Source organism: Protomyctophum bolini (genome assembly GCF_963924005.1).
Source record: "Protomyctophum bolini genome assembly, chromosome: 12".
NCBI classification, from domain to species: domain Eukaryota; kingdom Metazoa; phylum Chordata; class Actinopteri; order Myctophiformes; family Myctophidae; genus Protomyctophum; species Protomyctophum bolini.
The window spans coordinates 19,695,143-19,711,598 of NC_137873.1; the positions used below are offsets into that span (position 1 = coordinate 19,695,143).

At 43.7% G+C, this 16,456-nt stretch overlaps 1 protein-coding gene across 1 annotated transcript; it reads right to left on the bottom strand.

The window, feature by feature from the left end:
- Positions 1-15,038: 15,038 nt before the first annotated feature.
- LOC308326137 (eukaryotic translation initiation factor 5A-1-like) lies at positions 15,039-15,506 on the bottom strand (the record flags this gene model as incomplete). Its single annotated transcript, XM_080778944.1, has 1 exon — positions 15,039-15,506. The coding sequence occupies one exon, from the start codon at positions 15,504-15,506 to the stop codon at positions 15,039-15,041; it is 468 nt and encodes a 155-aa protein (XP_080635070.1).
- Between the last annotated feature and the right edge of the window lie 950 nt (positions 15,507-16,456).

Consider the following 16,456-nt stretch of genomic DNA (forward strand, 5'->3'; position numbering starts at 1 on the left):
TATTAAAGGACCAAGCAGTCCTGAAAGAACTTGGTCCTTTATTGTATTGGTCTATTTTTAGATAGCAGTTCTGGTTGAACCGTGCAATCGGTTTTCGCAAAATTTGGAGATAATGGTAGAGGGCCATGCCAATGCGAAGCCCACAACCATTGGCCAAAGGGTGGCGCTATAGCACTCAATTGAAAATGAAAACTTTAGAAGTTCTTGGACTTCATTAAGCGAGGTGATATTGAAGAGGCTTTGGATGTATAGTGGTTAATTGGAGTGCAGCTGTAGGATGGGGGTAAGGAACTGTGATAGGACATTGTGCATTTGTTTGTTTAACTGTATGTAGCCTAATGTGTTTATTTTTTTATTTGCTTTATATTTATGGATACAACGTTATTTCAACTCCGGTGGTCACCTCACCACCGAAAATCCAGACTATGAATGAGCCTTTAAGGACTATTCATAGTCTGGATTTTCGGTGATGGGGTGACCACCGCTCCAGTGGTGAGGTGACCACCGGAGCTGAAATAACATTAAGTGGTGGTCACCCAACCACCGTAAATCCAGACTATGTATGAGCCTTATGTACCAGTAAGACGCGCAAACGCGGGAAGCGAACGCAGCTCGTACATATTTGGGTTCTTTTAAGATTTATTTTTAAGTTATTATTTTTTTAAGTCTCATGTCACCATGACTCAGCCATAACCATATACGGCATACTATAGCGCGCCGTTTAAATCCAGACTATGTATGAGCCTTATGCACCAGTAAGACGCGCAAACGCGGGAAGCGAACGCAGCTCGTACATATTTGGGTTCTTTTAAGATTTATTTTTAAGTTATTATTTTTTTAAGTCTCATGTCACCATGACTCAGCCATAACCATATACGGCATACTATAGCGCGCCGTTTTTCATCATTTTTGAGGATTTGAAAAAAATGACGAAATGACAAAAACGATGGGTTATAGCCCATGTTTTTTGAAATTTTGAAAAAAAAAGTTATCCTCGTTTCTCATCATTTTGGACCATGGGCTATAGCCCATATCGTACGGGGTTATAGCCCATCGTTTTTTTTATTTTTAGAGAAAAAAAATCCAGGCCCATGAATTAGAGGATAAAGCTCACATGTTACCCAAATAGTTGAATACACAAAAGCTAAGGCACTGGTACTGGTACTTCTGGTTTACCGGAACGGGGTTCAACTCCCTGCAGTGCCCTGCTAAATGTGTTGTATTTTCCGCAATTTTTCTGCAATTTCCGCAATTTCGAATTTCCCCAATTTCCGCAATTTCCGCAATTTCCAATTTCCACAATTTCCAATTTCCGCAATTTCCAATTTTTTTTTTTTTAGAGAGAAAGTTACAGGTATGATGTGCGCGATATATAAAGTGCTAGATTATCATAATGACAGTAATCAGCCATAGTTGTTTCTATAGGGCGAGGGGGGCAGCCCCACCCCATGGGGCCCGCGACCCGCAATTTTATTTGCGCACGCATGAGACTGGACCATGGTCTTATTCAAAACTTATTTATTATTACTTATTATTTGTGGACCTTCAGCATTTTTAGTTGAGGACCCCTGGCCTACATACATCTTTGTGTTTGAACACAAAATGCATTTGTAGAATCCAAAATAATCCGCGCTTCGCACGCACGCTGTGCGGCCCTCCACACACAATCATTCTACAGCTGTGGCCCCCGACCTAATCTAGTTGAATACCCCTGATATAAGGAGTCCCCAAAGCAGCTATACGTCCAAATATGGAGTGTGTTGCATCAATCACAACAGCTCCATATATGGGCACAAAGGGGGGGGACATGCACGCAAGCACAGACAGACATGATCTGCTAGGTCTCATAGTAAGTGCTCATTGCATTCGCAATGAGCCTTCAGTGACGTCATGTTGTAGTTCGGTGGTCACCTCACCACCGAAAATCCAGACTATGAATAAGGTGTGACCAGTGCAATGAACAATATGGTCTTTTTATTTTGAAGTTTCACCCTGAAACAGCAAGTTCAATGATTTTGAACCAATCAGAACGTCGCATCCCTCCAGGCTATGGGACGTAGTTTTGCTGCTGCACACACTCAGATCTGTTTGTAAACAATGTCACGTAACAACAGGCAACTAGCTCATGGATTATTCTACCCTATAATGTTTTCAGATACATATTTTAGCGTGCTGCTGAAGTTTAAACCGAGTAATACACTTAATGGGATTAATAAAAACGATTTCTGTAATCAGTAGCAGCTGTGTGTGTTTGGACGGCAGTCGGCAGATATGGCATATTCCTAACCAATTTGGAATACTCCGTCTGCACCTGCCTTGACACCGTCAGAGGTAAGTGGAAGAGAGCCCCTGTTTTTACTTCAACACACTCCTTATCCACTAAAAATACATTTTCACTGTACTGTACCGCTGCACCACTTGTCACAGTGGTGAAAATGGACGGTTCAGTGTTCTGAGACACAGGACACTGACACTAGAAGGTCAAGAAGGACTTCACACAGCAGGGCCAACTTCAGCGTGTTATGAGACAGAGTGACACTGGCTAGGTGCTGGTTTGTATTTTCCTTTGAGTTGGGGTAGGCCAGAAGATATGGGATTTTTGAGACCTACCGTATACTGATTTATAGGGGTAGATTTGACCATTAAGATGTGATGGCTGGTACAGTTGTGAAGTTTTCAGTAGAAATCAATATAGACATTTCACAATTGTGCTGTGCACCAATATGATTATGCAAAGATTCTATGAATGTGGAACTTTTATTAAATAATATGAATATTTAACATTATTGCCTGTCATAATTTGACCCCCCCTGTATTAGGATGTATTAGGATGTTGATATTCATTCATCAGCCAACAGCCAACACTCCCCACTGACAGGTAGTACCCCCCCAGGAAGGATGATATAGGGCCTTAGTCCTACTCCTCCTCCCAGCCAACACTCCCCACTGACAGGTAGTTACCCCCCAAAAGGGCATGTGAGCTCAAACCCACAATTCAACATTTTGGTTTTAAGATGATAATATTCATTTTGTATTCATCCTTAGGACCCCAAATCACACCTTAAAAAGCATGAGTGTATTTCAAACAAAGTGTTTTTTAAATTAGGGTGTATTAGGATGTTGATATTCATTCATCAGCTAACACTCCCCACTGACAGGTAGTACCCCCCCCCCCCCCCCCCCAGAGAGGACGTATAGGGCCTGAGTCCTACTCCTCCTCCCAGCCAACACTCCCCACTGACGGGTAGTACCCCCCCTCCCCCCCCCCCCAGAGAGGACGTATAGGGCCTGAGTCCTACTCCTCCTCCCAGCCAACACTCCCCACTGACGGGTAGTACCCCCCCCCCCCCCCCCCAGAGAGGACGTATAGGGCCTGAGTCCTACTCCTCCTCCCAGCCAACACTCCCCACTGACAGGTAGTACCCCCCCCCCCCCCCCCCCCCAGAGAGGACGTATAGGGCCTGAGTCCTACTCCTCCTCCCAGCCAACACTCCCCACTGACAGGTAGTACCCCCCCCCCCCCCCCCCCCCCCCCCAGAGAGGACGTATAGGGCCTGAGTCCTACTCCTCCTCCCAGCCAACACTCCCCACTGACAGGTAGTTACCCCCCCCCCCTTTGATTTACATCAAAAGGGCATGTGAGCTCAAACCCACAATTCAACATTTTGGTTTTAAGATGTTGATATTCATTTTGTATTCATCCTTAGGACCCCAAATCAATCAAATTTCAAACAAAGTGTTTTTTAACTGGGGAGGTCATATTTTGACAGGAGGAATTGCCTGTCATAATTTGACTCCCCACTGACATGACAGTGACTTGTTATTATGCAGTTAGTTATTTTAATAATATTTAATTTTCAATGTTGCAACACTTAAAACATAGAATATGTCATTTTAACAGTAATATTATTTGGCATAAATACAGAGATTAGAAAATGTGTCCATATCGTGCAGCCCTATAGTTGATACATAAATTAAGAATAAATAAAACCGCTAAATACATCAGTACTGTAACTGTATAGTGGCATAACTACCTATGTTATAGTCAAACACAGATTTGTTTAACTTTAAAAAAATATATGTATTAACTATTAACATGATACCATGGTTATGTCGTCTATTGTTCTGATATTCTATATCACTCCACAGCTGAGAAAACTGTGGAGCCTTGACCTACAGTTTGTGCTAGGGTACAAACTGTAGGTCAAGGTGAAATCAATGGCAACAACGAGGCGAAGTTTGACCTCTAGGGAGGAGTGGATATAGCAATGCATGTCTCCAGGATATTATGTCTGTCAACAGTCACATAAGCATTTATCACGTTCAGGTATATTGGGACTCTACTATAGTCTGTCTTAGAGGTCATGCCGCCATTCTCACCCACCACGCTCCCCCACTCCATGCAGTTGTAATGTTCTGAAACAGTTATTTAATTTGTCTGGCAGGTACTGTATGCAGGTATGCAGGCAGGCAGCAGGCTGGGCATCGGGAGAGAGAGGGCTGTGCGGCGAGGAGGCCTCCTGGGCATGGGGAGAGAAGGGTAAACAAGCTTCAAAGCCCCAGCAGAAGCCACAGACTTGACCCTGGGGTGAGCTACGTCTCATTAGTCACACAGCAGGCGGCATCTGGAGTTATCACACACACACACACACACACACACACTGCCAACTATGTCAGTCTGCGGCGCACGCACTCCCTGTGCCGAGGCTATACCAGCTTAACGGCAATCTATGTCTAATGTGTGCTTTAAACGTGCCAGTATAACATCTGCATTTGTTGTAAAACTTTTTTTTAGAGGTTTGTTAGTGGCAGTGAATCACATGTCATCACATGTCAACAGTTTTGTTTTAAATGCGCTGTAATAGAACCAGATATAAAAAAATATATATTTGCAATATTGCAAATAAATAGTGAAATAGCTAATCTACAAACTATAAGTTATAAGCTATACTAGGCTATATTCAAAGAATGTTTGCCTATTTTTGTGGACTCAACCATGAACAACATTCTACTACTGTATACCCGAGGCAGCCGTCTGGAACCGTATCAACGTCGTTCCCTTATCATCCCAACTCACCGTTGATTTATGACCGCCCGAGTGCACTGTCCTTGTCATAAGTGCAAAGACCAGACCTGCTATCGCTTTGATCGCGTGTCATGACAAAATACCGTGATGAAAACCTCCGAATAGCTGTTGTTCTTTGCGTGCCTTCTGTCAGAAGGCCCCCGTGGTCATCTGATGATGGATAGCCGTGTGGCAGATGTTTCAGGAAGTGGCCCATTGATAACGCTCCTCTGGGGAGCCACCCCCTGATTCGAGCATCTCCACCCTCCCCCTTCCCCTCCCCCTTTCCACCAGCCCCCCCATCCATCATTGGCTGAAATTAGAGGCCGTCTCGTGGCGTGTCACCGAGGAAGCATTGATGGAGTAGATAGTGATGAGATGCGTTGATTGGAGTGGTTTGGTTTCCTGTGAGAGAGGGCGAGGGAGGATGATTGTATCAGTGATAATGGAGGCTGAGGGTTATGTCTGAAGCACCTAGCATGACAGTTTTCCACACCTGACATGCGTTATACGGGTTCAGGTTGGCACTCTTATCTAGAGTTGATAGATCAGTGGTTCTCAAGCATTTTCATGTCAAGGACCCTGAAATGGATATACAGGCCATTTGAAAAGGTTTTTTGCTAAGGACCCCCATAAGAGAAGATTTGACAACATTTATCTCTTTTTGTCACCTGACATACATCTACTCATGAAATGTAGACGGCCAGTCACGACCTAGTCGACTCCAGGGTTGCCAAGTCTGCTCATTTCCAGCAAAACTTTTATTGTTTTTTTCCCACAGTTTGCTTTTTGGAGGTTGGTTAGCTTATTTCTGTCACAAATTGGACCACACACACAACGTCGGAAACAACAGCCGCGAGGTTGTGACACACAAACACGTTACTAAAATAAGACTAATATGGGGGGGGGGGGGGGGGGGGGGGGGGCTGCTATTTCTTTAATAGCTGAAAGCTGTAATAGACTGAAATAGAGTTTAAGTATTCAAACTCTGAATTTCCTGGGAACCACCCTTCAAGGACCCCTAGGGGTCTAGCCTAGAAATGAGACAAATCTACCATTGTAAAAACAAAGATCACTGCTGTAACAATGATCTCTTCTGAATGTACATGGATGTTTCTACACCAAGCACATTGCAAAAATGTTATTGCTTGAAGATTTATGTCAACAAATATCTCACCATGCCCTGAACAGCATGATGCAGACCTATTAGTTGGAGTTACAGTTAAAGACTGTCTGGAAATATTTCTGGTTGTATATCTAGACCTTTGGTCGGTTGCACAAACCTAGTTTTTCTGCTTAACATTTTACTAAAGGTTATGTTGATTATTGCTAGAAATTGCTTCCAAGGTCACCTTAAGCCCATTAAGGGAAATCTTAACTTGAAATGCTTCATGCTAAACGGCCTCCGGAAAGGTAGTCCAACCACCTAAATATTAATGCATTTACACAAAGACAAAGTAGAAAGATACACTTGGAGAAGGGGAATATACCCTTGAGAAAGGCCTGTAGTGTGTGTGTGTGTGTGTGTGTGTGTGTGTGTGTGTGTGTGTGTGTGTGCGCGCATATCTGTGTGCTATTTGTTGCTTTGTATTCTCAGCCACAGCAGACAGGCTCTATGAAGCCTGTCCGCAGGGTGCAAAGCCCACACGGTTCTGAAGGATTTAAGAAACAGTGCAATAGCCCTGAATTTAAAATGGATTCAGTGCCTCTGTGTGCAGATGGCCCGTCTACACAGGCAGCCAGATAGGACTGTCAATAGTTCACATACTGTAGTATTGCTTTCTAATCACAGCAGTATGTCCCCCTCATCTCTCGCACTTGCTGTATCTACAGTATCTTTCTAGCCTTTTAGCGTTCTTAACATTGGGCTCCTGAGTCCTACACTGCAGGCATGTGCACATATACGGTAGCCTACGGTATCTGCTAGTTGACTATGCATCTCATTAGTTTTGTGTGGCTCTGAAAGATGTCGCCATCTAAGAGTGTCTGTGTGGCTGTTTAGTGTCTATCCACATTTCTTATGAACACTGTCACTAGGCTAATAATATTCCACAAATTTATGTTCACATAATGTTCTGTATTTTTGAAATATTTAACAAACTACTTATACTATATCTACATACTGTACGTATAGTATAATCTGATGTGTTATTGTCAGTGGAGTGGCTTAACAAGGCGCGGCGTAATGACATGCTAATTGCATCAAGCTGTCATTGCTAACCCTTGATGCACCTTTGCTGTTCTAGTGTCACATACCGATGCTGCACAGTGGTTCGTAACATGGGGTCCGGGGACCTCCAGGGGTCTTTGAGGGGGTTCCAGGGAGTCCTCATTTAAATAGATAGTGGATCCTTACAGACCTATAACTCTGAAAGTTAAATTTACACAGAGGATTTTACAGTGTAAATTGGGATCCCAGAGAATCAAATGGGGGTCTGTGGCCCAATGCATACATTAAACTCGGCTGTATCAGGCTGAGAATCACTGCTTTAACAATTAGACTTAAACTTAGGACCTATATATTGAAATTTTATTGAAAGGATAAGCCTCTTGAGATGCATCATCTCGTGTCCTCGGGCACAACACACACAAAACATTACATCAAACATGTCAACAAACAACAGTAAGCATAACAACACCAACGAGAAGACCAGTAACTTCTGCAATGAAACACTTTACAAACAATAATACTAATAGTAATGCAAAAAAGTCACACCCGTGTGAAGTAAGTGGTGCAACTCCGTTTGGGGACCCCGGTGGGTCCCCAGAACTTCCAGACCCGCCCAGGGTGTAGGCCGGTTCCGGCGAGCCGCCCCACGTCTGAAACGGTTGATAAATGACAGAGTTACCATGTGGGGGTCCCTGTACTGTACTGTACTGTACTGTACTGTACTGTACTGTACTGTACTGTACTGTACTGTACTGTACTGTACTGTACTGTACTGTACTGTACTGTACTACTGATACACCTGAAATCATCATATAGGCCTACAGTTAATATGCATGTGTGTGTTAGGGCAACAGTGACACTTGGTTTTGAAAACCAACCAAATGCTATTTTCGTGCTCAGATATAGGTAGCCAGCCAGCCAGGCCGCCAGGCAGGCACACACACACAAAGCTACTTAATGAAGTGGTTGCACCACTTAATGCACCAGGGCCCAGTCCCCCGAGGGGCCCATGAAGGGGGAAGAAGAAAAGTAATCAAACCCGTGTGAACTGAGTGGTGCAACTCCGTGTGGGGGTCCCCGGAACTTCCAGACCCACAGGAACGCGCCCAGGGTGCCAGCGAGCCTCCCCGTGTCCGAAAGGTCGAGAAATTACAGAGTTACTGTGTGGGGGAATTAGCAGACAACATTCTCTCTACTCTCTCTCTCTCCATCTCTCATGCACGCTCCATATTGTAATTAGCAGTCAACAGTGCACCCCCCCCCCCTCCCCCTGGACCAGTGGGGGGCCAATATATCACAAAATACCTTGTGTCCCTATTTTGGGAAGGTCATTGTAGGCGAACATTTTCCAAGGTTTAAATAGCTTGTAGATCTGCTATTTTTTAAGAATATCCATGGGTTAACTAAAAATGTTCTCAACTTCTCGCATACCGTTTCAAATTGACTAGAACATTTTGCCCTTTTTGGCATATCGGACCCGAGAATCCGGCTCTACTCCTATCTTTATCGCTCTCTCTTTCTTGCACACATGCATATACATTCATTTCCTGTCTTCTGTGCCTGTCTTCTTTTTGGCGGGCGTAGGTCGTTGCTCCGTAGAGCGTGTAGATAAAGTCGTCCAGAGGTTCCACACTGTCGCCTAACCAGCTCCGACAGTTGGCGAAGGAAACGCCTCGCTTTCGTTGAAAGATTAACACCAAAACACACACGGGGGGGGGGGGTGAAGGGGTTCTGACACCCACGAGACTCCAGATGCCAAGGAATATAAAATGGACCCCCGAAGGAAGAATTTTCACAAATTACTCCGCTCTGCCTACGCTCTGAGTTGTGCATTTGTCAATAGCGGTGTCACGCACCCTAAGCTGCGGCTCATTTATCTGTCAGCTCGATGTCTGCAGAGAAAACACTGCCGCTAAAATGGATTCTCAGAGAGGAATGTAAATGTCTCTGTCGGTCATCTTCCTTTTCTCTAATAGTATAAACAGAAATATTACTTGTCTTGATACAGGTATATGGCATCATACTGTATAATTAATAGATAATTTGAGATGGATAATTTAGAAAGGACTGTAAATAAATATACCTTCAAATAACCCAGCAGACCAAATACCGTGCTGTATTTACCTTAAAAATGAGTGAGTAGCCCTTTAAATTTTAAATGACAGTCATTGTACCAAAAAATGGAAAGATACCTTAAAAAATTATTTGGAGGCAGATGAAATAAAGTTCTCAGAAAAGTTTAAGGTTTAACAATTATTTTTAGTTGGTATAAAGTCAATTTACATAGAGAATGTGCTACATGGTTCAGATGATAGTACAATTTACATCATATATAATTTAGAGTATTCAAATGGTTCCGAAATGGATCCGAACTGAACTGAACAGCTCTTCACAGTATGTCCCAGGCATTAATAGTGCAGATCACGTCAGATTTGTTGATATAAAGTTCATTGACTGGTAAATGGTTAATTTCCGTAATATCCCACGGTGGTGCTGGTTGTCGAGCGCCCATTGGACCAGCACATGGATGATGAGACGTAGAATTCATCTCCTCTGTCCCACACATTGATGCCGCTTGGAGCCTGGAAAGCACCTAGGCAGGCGTTGCCAGGCAACTTGTTGATAACTTTCCCTGCACTGTGAACTTTCGGCAGAGAAAAACACTCCCTGACTCCCAGTGAGCCGCTATCTCTTTTCTCACTAGGCCAAGGTCAAGTACATGTAGTAGACCTCTCATTGCGAGTTAATTTGACTGGGGACAGACAACATGGAGACTGAATAAGATATTTAATGGGACAGATGAAAACATATTTTGGCCATAAGGGTAAAATGATGATATGGGAGAATAAGGTGACAATATGAATGACCTACAGTACAGTATATGACATGGGCCAAAGTTCAGGAGGATATGGGACATTGACCACTGAGCATTAGTTTGTAAACAGATGAGACATAATTATCTAACAACCAGTAGCTCACTCAAACCTCTGTAACTGATGCCAGAATGTTGCATCTGTATGCAGGTGAATGTAGGTCTTCAACCTCCCTAAAAGAAGGTTGTCCACATTCTATACTCAAAAACGCTGGTGATGGTCTACAAGGCACCCCCTTACCTTCAGGACATGATCTTGCACACTTCCAGTACATCACCTAGCACAGCACATTAGTCCTTCCCTTCCCTTCCCTACAACACCCTGGCCAGCATTCCTTGGCCTTGGAGATTTGGCCAGTATGGAAGCATGTAAACGCTATTGCATTATATATTCACTTTTGTCTAAAAAATGTGTTAATTATCTGAAGATTAAAAAGGGTGTCTCTGGCACCCGGTGACCTAGTGGTCCAGGTGCATGCCACATATAGGCTCTGGCCTGACAGCACGTTGCGTGTCTGAGTCCTGTTCATGACAACCTTTGCTGGATATCTCTCTCCCGCTTTCCTGTCAATCTTCACTTGAAACTATCAATCCAGGCAGAAAAGCCTAATACAAATCTTTAAAAAACAACATTGTCTCTTATTTAATTTTAATTTCCAAAATTGCCTTTTCATTTTAATATTGTCCACTAATTAGCAGGGTTTACAGTGGTAACGTTGTGGAGACGTTAGTGTATCTGCAGACGAGTTAACTGATTGAAACTCTTGTCACACTGTTTACATTAGAAAGGTTTTTCTCCCGTGTGGATATGCTGGTGTGTCTTCAAGGCACCTGACTGACTGAAACTGTTGTCACACTGTTTACAGTAGTAAGGTCTTTCTCTTGTGTGGATACGCTGGTGTATCTTCAAGTCACATAACTGACTGAAACTCTTGTCACACTGTTTACAGTGGTATGGTCTTTCTCCCGTGTGGATACGCTGGTGTATTTTCAAATTATCTAGACGATTGAAACTCTTGTCACACTGTTTACAGTGGAAAGGTCTTTCTCCTGTGTGGATACACAGGTGTATTTTCAAATTATTGAACTGACTGAAACTGTTGTTACACTGTTTACAGTGGTAGGGTTTTTCTCCAGTGAAGTGGAAGTGCCTCATGGAAGGCACCACAGCCTCAAGTCTTAAGGCCATGACACACTAAGCCAAAATCAGCCATAACGTTATACTTGATCTATGGCCGCAAATTGCCAGGGTTTTTGTGGGTTGTTTGTTTGCGTCTCCTGTGCCGTTGCATGTAGGCACACAATAAACAACGGTATCCATTCAATTGACTGAGCATGTTGAATTAGCATCGGAGGGATTCAGTAAGGAGTGTTTTCCGTTTAGCAGTTCAGCCTGAGCAAACCAAAGCACAAGAGAAAGTGAGCAGCAATCTAACGGCAGATAAAGAGTGGAAGTTGGCCATCAGCTTCAGCTGTAGACTTTGCGGTGTGTTTCAGAGTTTTACATAAGACATGAGGCAAGTAAATTGATCTGATAAATCGCTGTTAATTCCTGCAAATCAGCCTGGTGTGTCAGGGCCTTTATAAGAGCTTGAGAGTATGGTGGACTTTGACAACATGCTTTAGAAAGTAGAGGAAAAACTGCCACATGCACATACTGTACTTGTCAGACGATTTGTATCAATGAAACCCTCATACTGTCCATATTTTGAGGCACAAGGCCGCTTTAGACTAATTTAGACGAAATCATGTAAAATATTGTATAAATTAAAGTTTTGGAAGGGTAAAAAAAAATACGGTAACTTGCAAGTAAATAATACACTTGGAACACCCTATAGACCACGTCTGTCTCAATAAAATTAAAAAGAACATATAGTGCTTACAGGGAGGGATGGGTGCTTAAAGCAGTGCTACAGAATCAAGATTTGAGGGGGAATAGGAAGAAAGAATAGAAGAGAGATAGACAGGGGTCTGGTCCACATCTGGTCCAGGTTGTGCTCTGTGAGGCCGGGTCCATGGTCACACTTCTGGTGGGCTCCATGAAGTGGCCTGGTCCACGGTCGCACTCGGCAGTCAATTGGGGGTTAATATTAGAGGTCCACAGAACTGCGACAGGGAGGACAAAAAGAGACTCCGGGGAGAGGTTCCCCGGATGTTGGATTAGTGGCAGGCCTTACTGAAGCCTATATAGTGTATATTACAAGTACTGCTGGGAGACAAACCCACACAACAATGTACGACTACTATGGTATTTAGCAGACACACAACACAGGTGCAGGTTTTGGCAGGAGGTTCCTCTTACTCAGTTCCCACCCTTATGACTTTCTCGGGTGAGCGAGTACTGGAGACAAGTCTAGCTATAGCCTTTGTCGTAGAGAAAGGTTTTCAACCTAGTCTTGAATGTGCAGAGCGTGTCAGCCCCACGGACCAAAGCCGGGAGAAGGTTCCACAGCTGAGGTGCCTGGGACCTAAACGTCCTGCCTCCTATTGTAACTTTTGATATTGTTGGGACAGTAAGCATTTTTGCATACTGTGAACGCACTGGTATTCTATTTGGTTTGTAGGGAATGGGGATCGATGAGTTCTTTGAGATATTGTGGTGCCTGACCATTGAGAGCTTTGTAGGTGATGAGAAGAATTTTGAACTCTATTCTGTATTTATAGAGTTTGTGACCAAGAGGCAGCTATAAACCATTATAGTTGTAGCTTTAGTTGGCCTCCCATCAGTCAGGTCTAATGAGCCATGCATGAACCCCAAGGTAAAACCAAGCTAAGCTATAGGCTCCATAATACAGGAGTTAGGGGTTGACATGCTGTAGCTGCTGTTGCACAGTCATTTTTGCAGTGTCTATAGTCATATATCAGTAAGTGGTATTGAGCATTCCAATTATTGACCTATAACAAAACAATAAACGGCAATAAAATCTTATTTCCCAACACACAACTTAAAAAATAATAATAATGTGCTCCTTTTTTCCAATATTAATTTTCTTTACATCTTCTGTCAGAAAGGCCTCATGTGAAAAGTAAAAGGGTCCCATTCATCCTGCAGAATGGCTGAGGGCAGAAGCTAGAGGAAGCCAACCTTTGCTGCAGCCTTAGATTGTTAAAAACATAATGGACGTAATGACCGTGACATCACCAATTGGTTTGTGAAGTCACATTTTGAAGACCATCGCCATCTTGGATTTCTGCAACCAGAGGTGACTATTTTGAGAGTGCAGAGATGGGGATACGCACTGATACGCTTCTATGGTGATCACTGTCCCATCTATTTGTCATTCACAATAGCCAGTAGCCACGCCTTAAAGCATACCCTGCGCCTAGTTTACTCCAAATGAACATCGGCTTAAAACTAGCTATTCCGAACATGAACTAGTTAGGAGAATGGTAAAAAAAATCAAGTGAGAAGTAGGGTCATTTTCTCTGACTTCTGTACAATCAGACCTATTTTTTCTACCAGTGGAGTCGCCTACTGCTGGCCATGAGGAGAGGCTGCATGTTTAATTCACCTCCACAATGGCTTCATTTTTCAGACCAGGAGCTTCTACTTGGCTGCAACACTGGGACCAATATGACCTGGAGCCCAGGTACAGAGGTCATACTCAGGGCTGCACACAACTTTTTTGGTCTAGTACTCAGAGGAGCACCTGGAGGAGTTACTTGGTGCTCCTAAAATGCGGCGACCCGTCTCGCCGGATGGATAAAAGAGGGATGCATGAATAACTTATAGCAAAACTATATTTATTGGATAAGTGGGGACTGGGGAGTCAATGGAGAGTATTGCAACTCTAGATTCATCCCATTATTTTAAAAAATCTAGAGTTGCAAATTGCAGCTATAGGTCCATGTGTATTCCAGCCCTATATGCATATTCTAATACAAACTTCTTAATACTTCCTAATATAAGGAAGTATTATAAGGATATAGGATATTATAAGGATAAGAATATAAGGATAATATGAGCATCAAAGCAATATTTAGATACCTTTTTTATTATTTTATTTAAATAGCCGATCTACTAGCTCACAACGTGTTGCGGAGGCGACACGTTGTGAGCTTGCAGATCAGCTATTTGTTTAACATGCGACACGTCATACGGCGAAGCATACGTCAGGCTTCCCTTTTGTTTTTAGCCGAGGCGATGTACACAGTCAACACAGAGTCAGACAGTCAGACACACATGGCTCCTCGGTGCAAAATAAACAGTGTACACTACCCGACTTTACGATAAGGGGCAGTATGTCGGGACACGCTGTTGTCATGTTGATAAGCTTCATGTTGTGCAGCAGCAGTGCCAGTCCGCAATGCTTTGCACTCCTCCCAAAACCTGTTCCCGTAAAGTCAGTGGCCGGTGCCTAGGCTGTGAGACACGGCATCGCACACGAGCAACTTGCTCCAGCACCCGGAAAACAAACACAAGCACAGCAGCGAATGGGAAGAGTGCAAAGCATCCAAAGCATGCCCTTTTACAACTTTTACTTTTTAGTTCGCTCCACATCTGAAATGGAGAAGCCGAACCATTTGTGTCAGGTTCTCAGTAGTAAACTCCTCTCCTCCTGTCAACCACCCTCCTTCCAGCAGCTGCATGGAATCCTCCCTCGTTTGAGTAAGGACGTGCTGTGATTAGCCACAATGGCCAGTGCACTTGTGCAAGACGTGCTGTGATTGGCCAGTAGTAGCTACTTTGAGTGGCTTTCAGTGGGAAATGCTCTCGCCACAGAATTTACTAGTATTCTGCGTTTGTTACGCAGAAGCGCTTCCCGGTGCTTGATTGACAGCGCATAATGGATTTTGGCGACGCATGCGCACTGACGGTTTCCTGACTTCAGGTGGTCAGCAGGGATACTGGTGAAAATGTGGGGTGAAGGTTATTAGCTTTGGTGAGGCTTCAGAACCAACAGGCGTGGGAGTGTCCAGACGTCTCCTGGTTACATGGGCATAATCTTGGCAGAAATTGCACATTCCTCATCCAAGGCAATGAGCACTGAGACCATTAATATGTCACCAGCAGCACACTTCTTCTCTATCTCCTTTCCCAAGTCACCCTCTGGCACCTTCAGGTCATCCTTCTGTGTTCCAATGTCATCCATCAGGCTGAGGTAACCGTCATTGATACCTAGGAGCTGGTACTCTTTCCTCCTGATATTAGGAACCTCCATGTTGTGAGTGGAGGGACAGATATCTTCATACTTCTTCCCAGTAAAGATGTCAATCCCAACCATGTGAACCTTGGCATGTCCATGCTTCCCAGTCTTGGAGGTGGTCATGTCAACAATCTTGCAGGGGTGTCCCTTCAGCATGACATGGCCATTCTTCCTCAGCGAGGAGCATTGCATGGGAAAGGTGGAGGAGGCTCCAGAATCTGCACTGGAGAATTCAGCATCGAGGTCTGACATGGTTACACAGATCCTCACTCACTCACTCTTTGAAAGTTCTTCTTGACTCCTACAAAATCTTTAAAAAACTTGTTTTCAAATGAAGTTTTCACACTTTATATAGGCAGAGTTCAGGGCTGATGTCACACACAATACAAACCATCACCATGCATGACTAACAACACCCCTTTTTAGGTGCTGCTGCAGTTTGTGCATGTGTCCTGAATTTAGCACAGTCTTATATTGCTGTTTCAAACATCCAAATACTCTTGAGTGTATAAATGGAACCAAATGACGCTTACAGGTCTGTGGTTGTATTAGTAACAGAGTGCACAAACTTGCTCCAGTGCTGACACTTAGGTTCAATGAATAAGCATGACAATTATGCGCCAGATCAGTCTCTATCCTTTTAATACTCTGTGATTTAACCCCACGACGTCTCCAGTATGCTCAGCAGTGCACCCCCCCCCCCCCCTGTACTTGGTAGTATGTCATTGATTTATTTTACTTGATTATTTACCGTATACCGTATCGTTTGTTGACTATGGTAGGGTTCATGATATTTTCTCTGATCTTGCACTTTGTGTAAGTCACTCTGAATAAGTGTGACTGCTAAATGCCTAAATAAGGTACATTGTATACACTAGCCTATATAATTAATGGCATTTTTGTAGCGCTTTTCCAAGTGCTCAAAGCGCTTTTCAATAGTTCATTCATTCATACATTGGGAGGTGAAGCGCCGAACAGTCGACGCCAGTGTCCTCACTTCCCACATTCACATACAAATGGTGGCAAGCTCACACCGACTCATTGGAGGCAATGTAGGGTTCAGTGTCTTGCCCTTGTGCTGGGATTCGAACCGCCAGATCATTGGACGACCTGCTCTACCTCCTGAGCCACAGCCACCTAAACAATATACTGTAACTATTTTCTTATCAAATTAAACTTTAGTACAACACTGCAGCACTTCG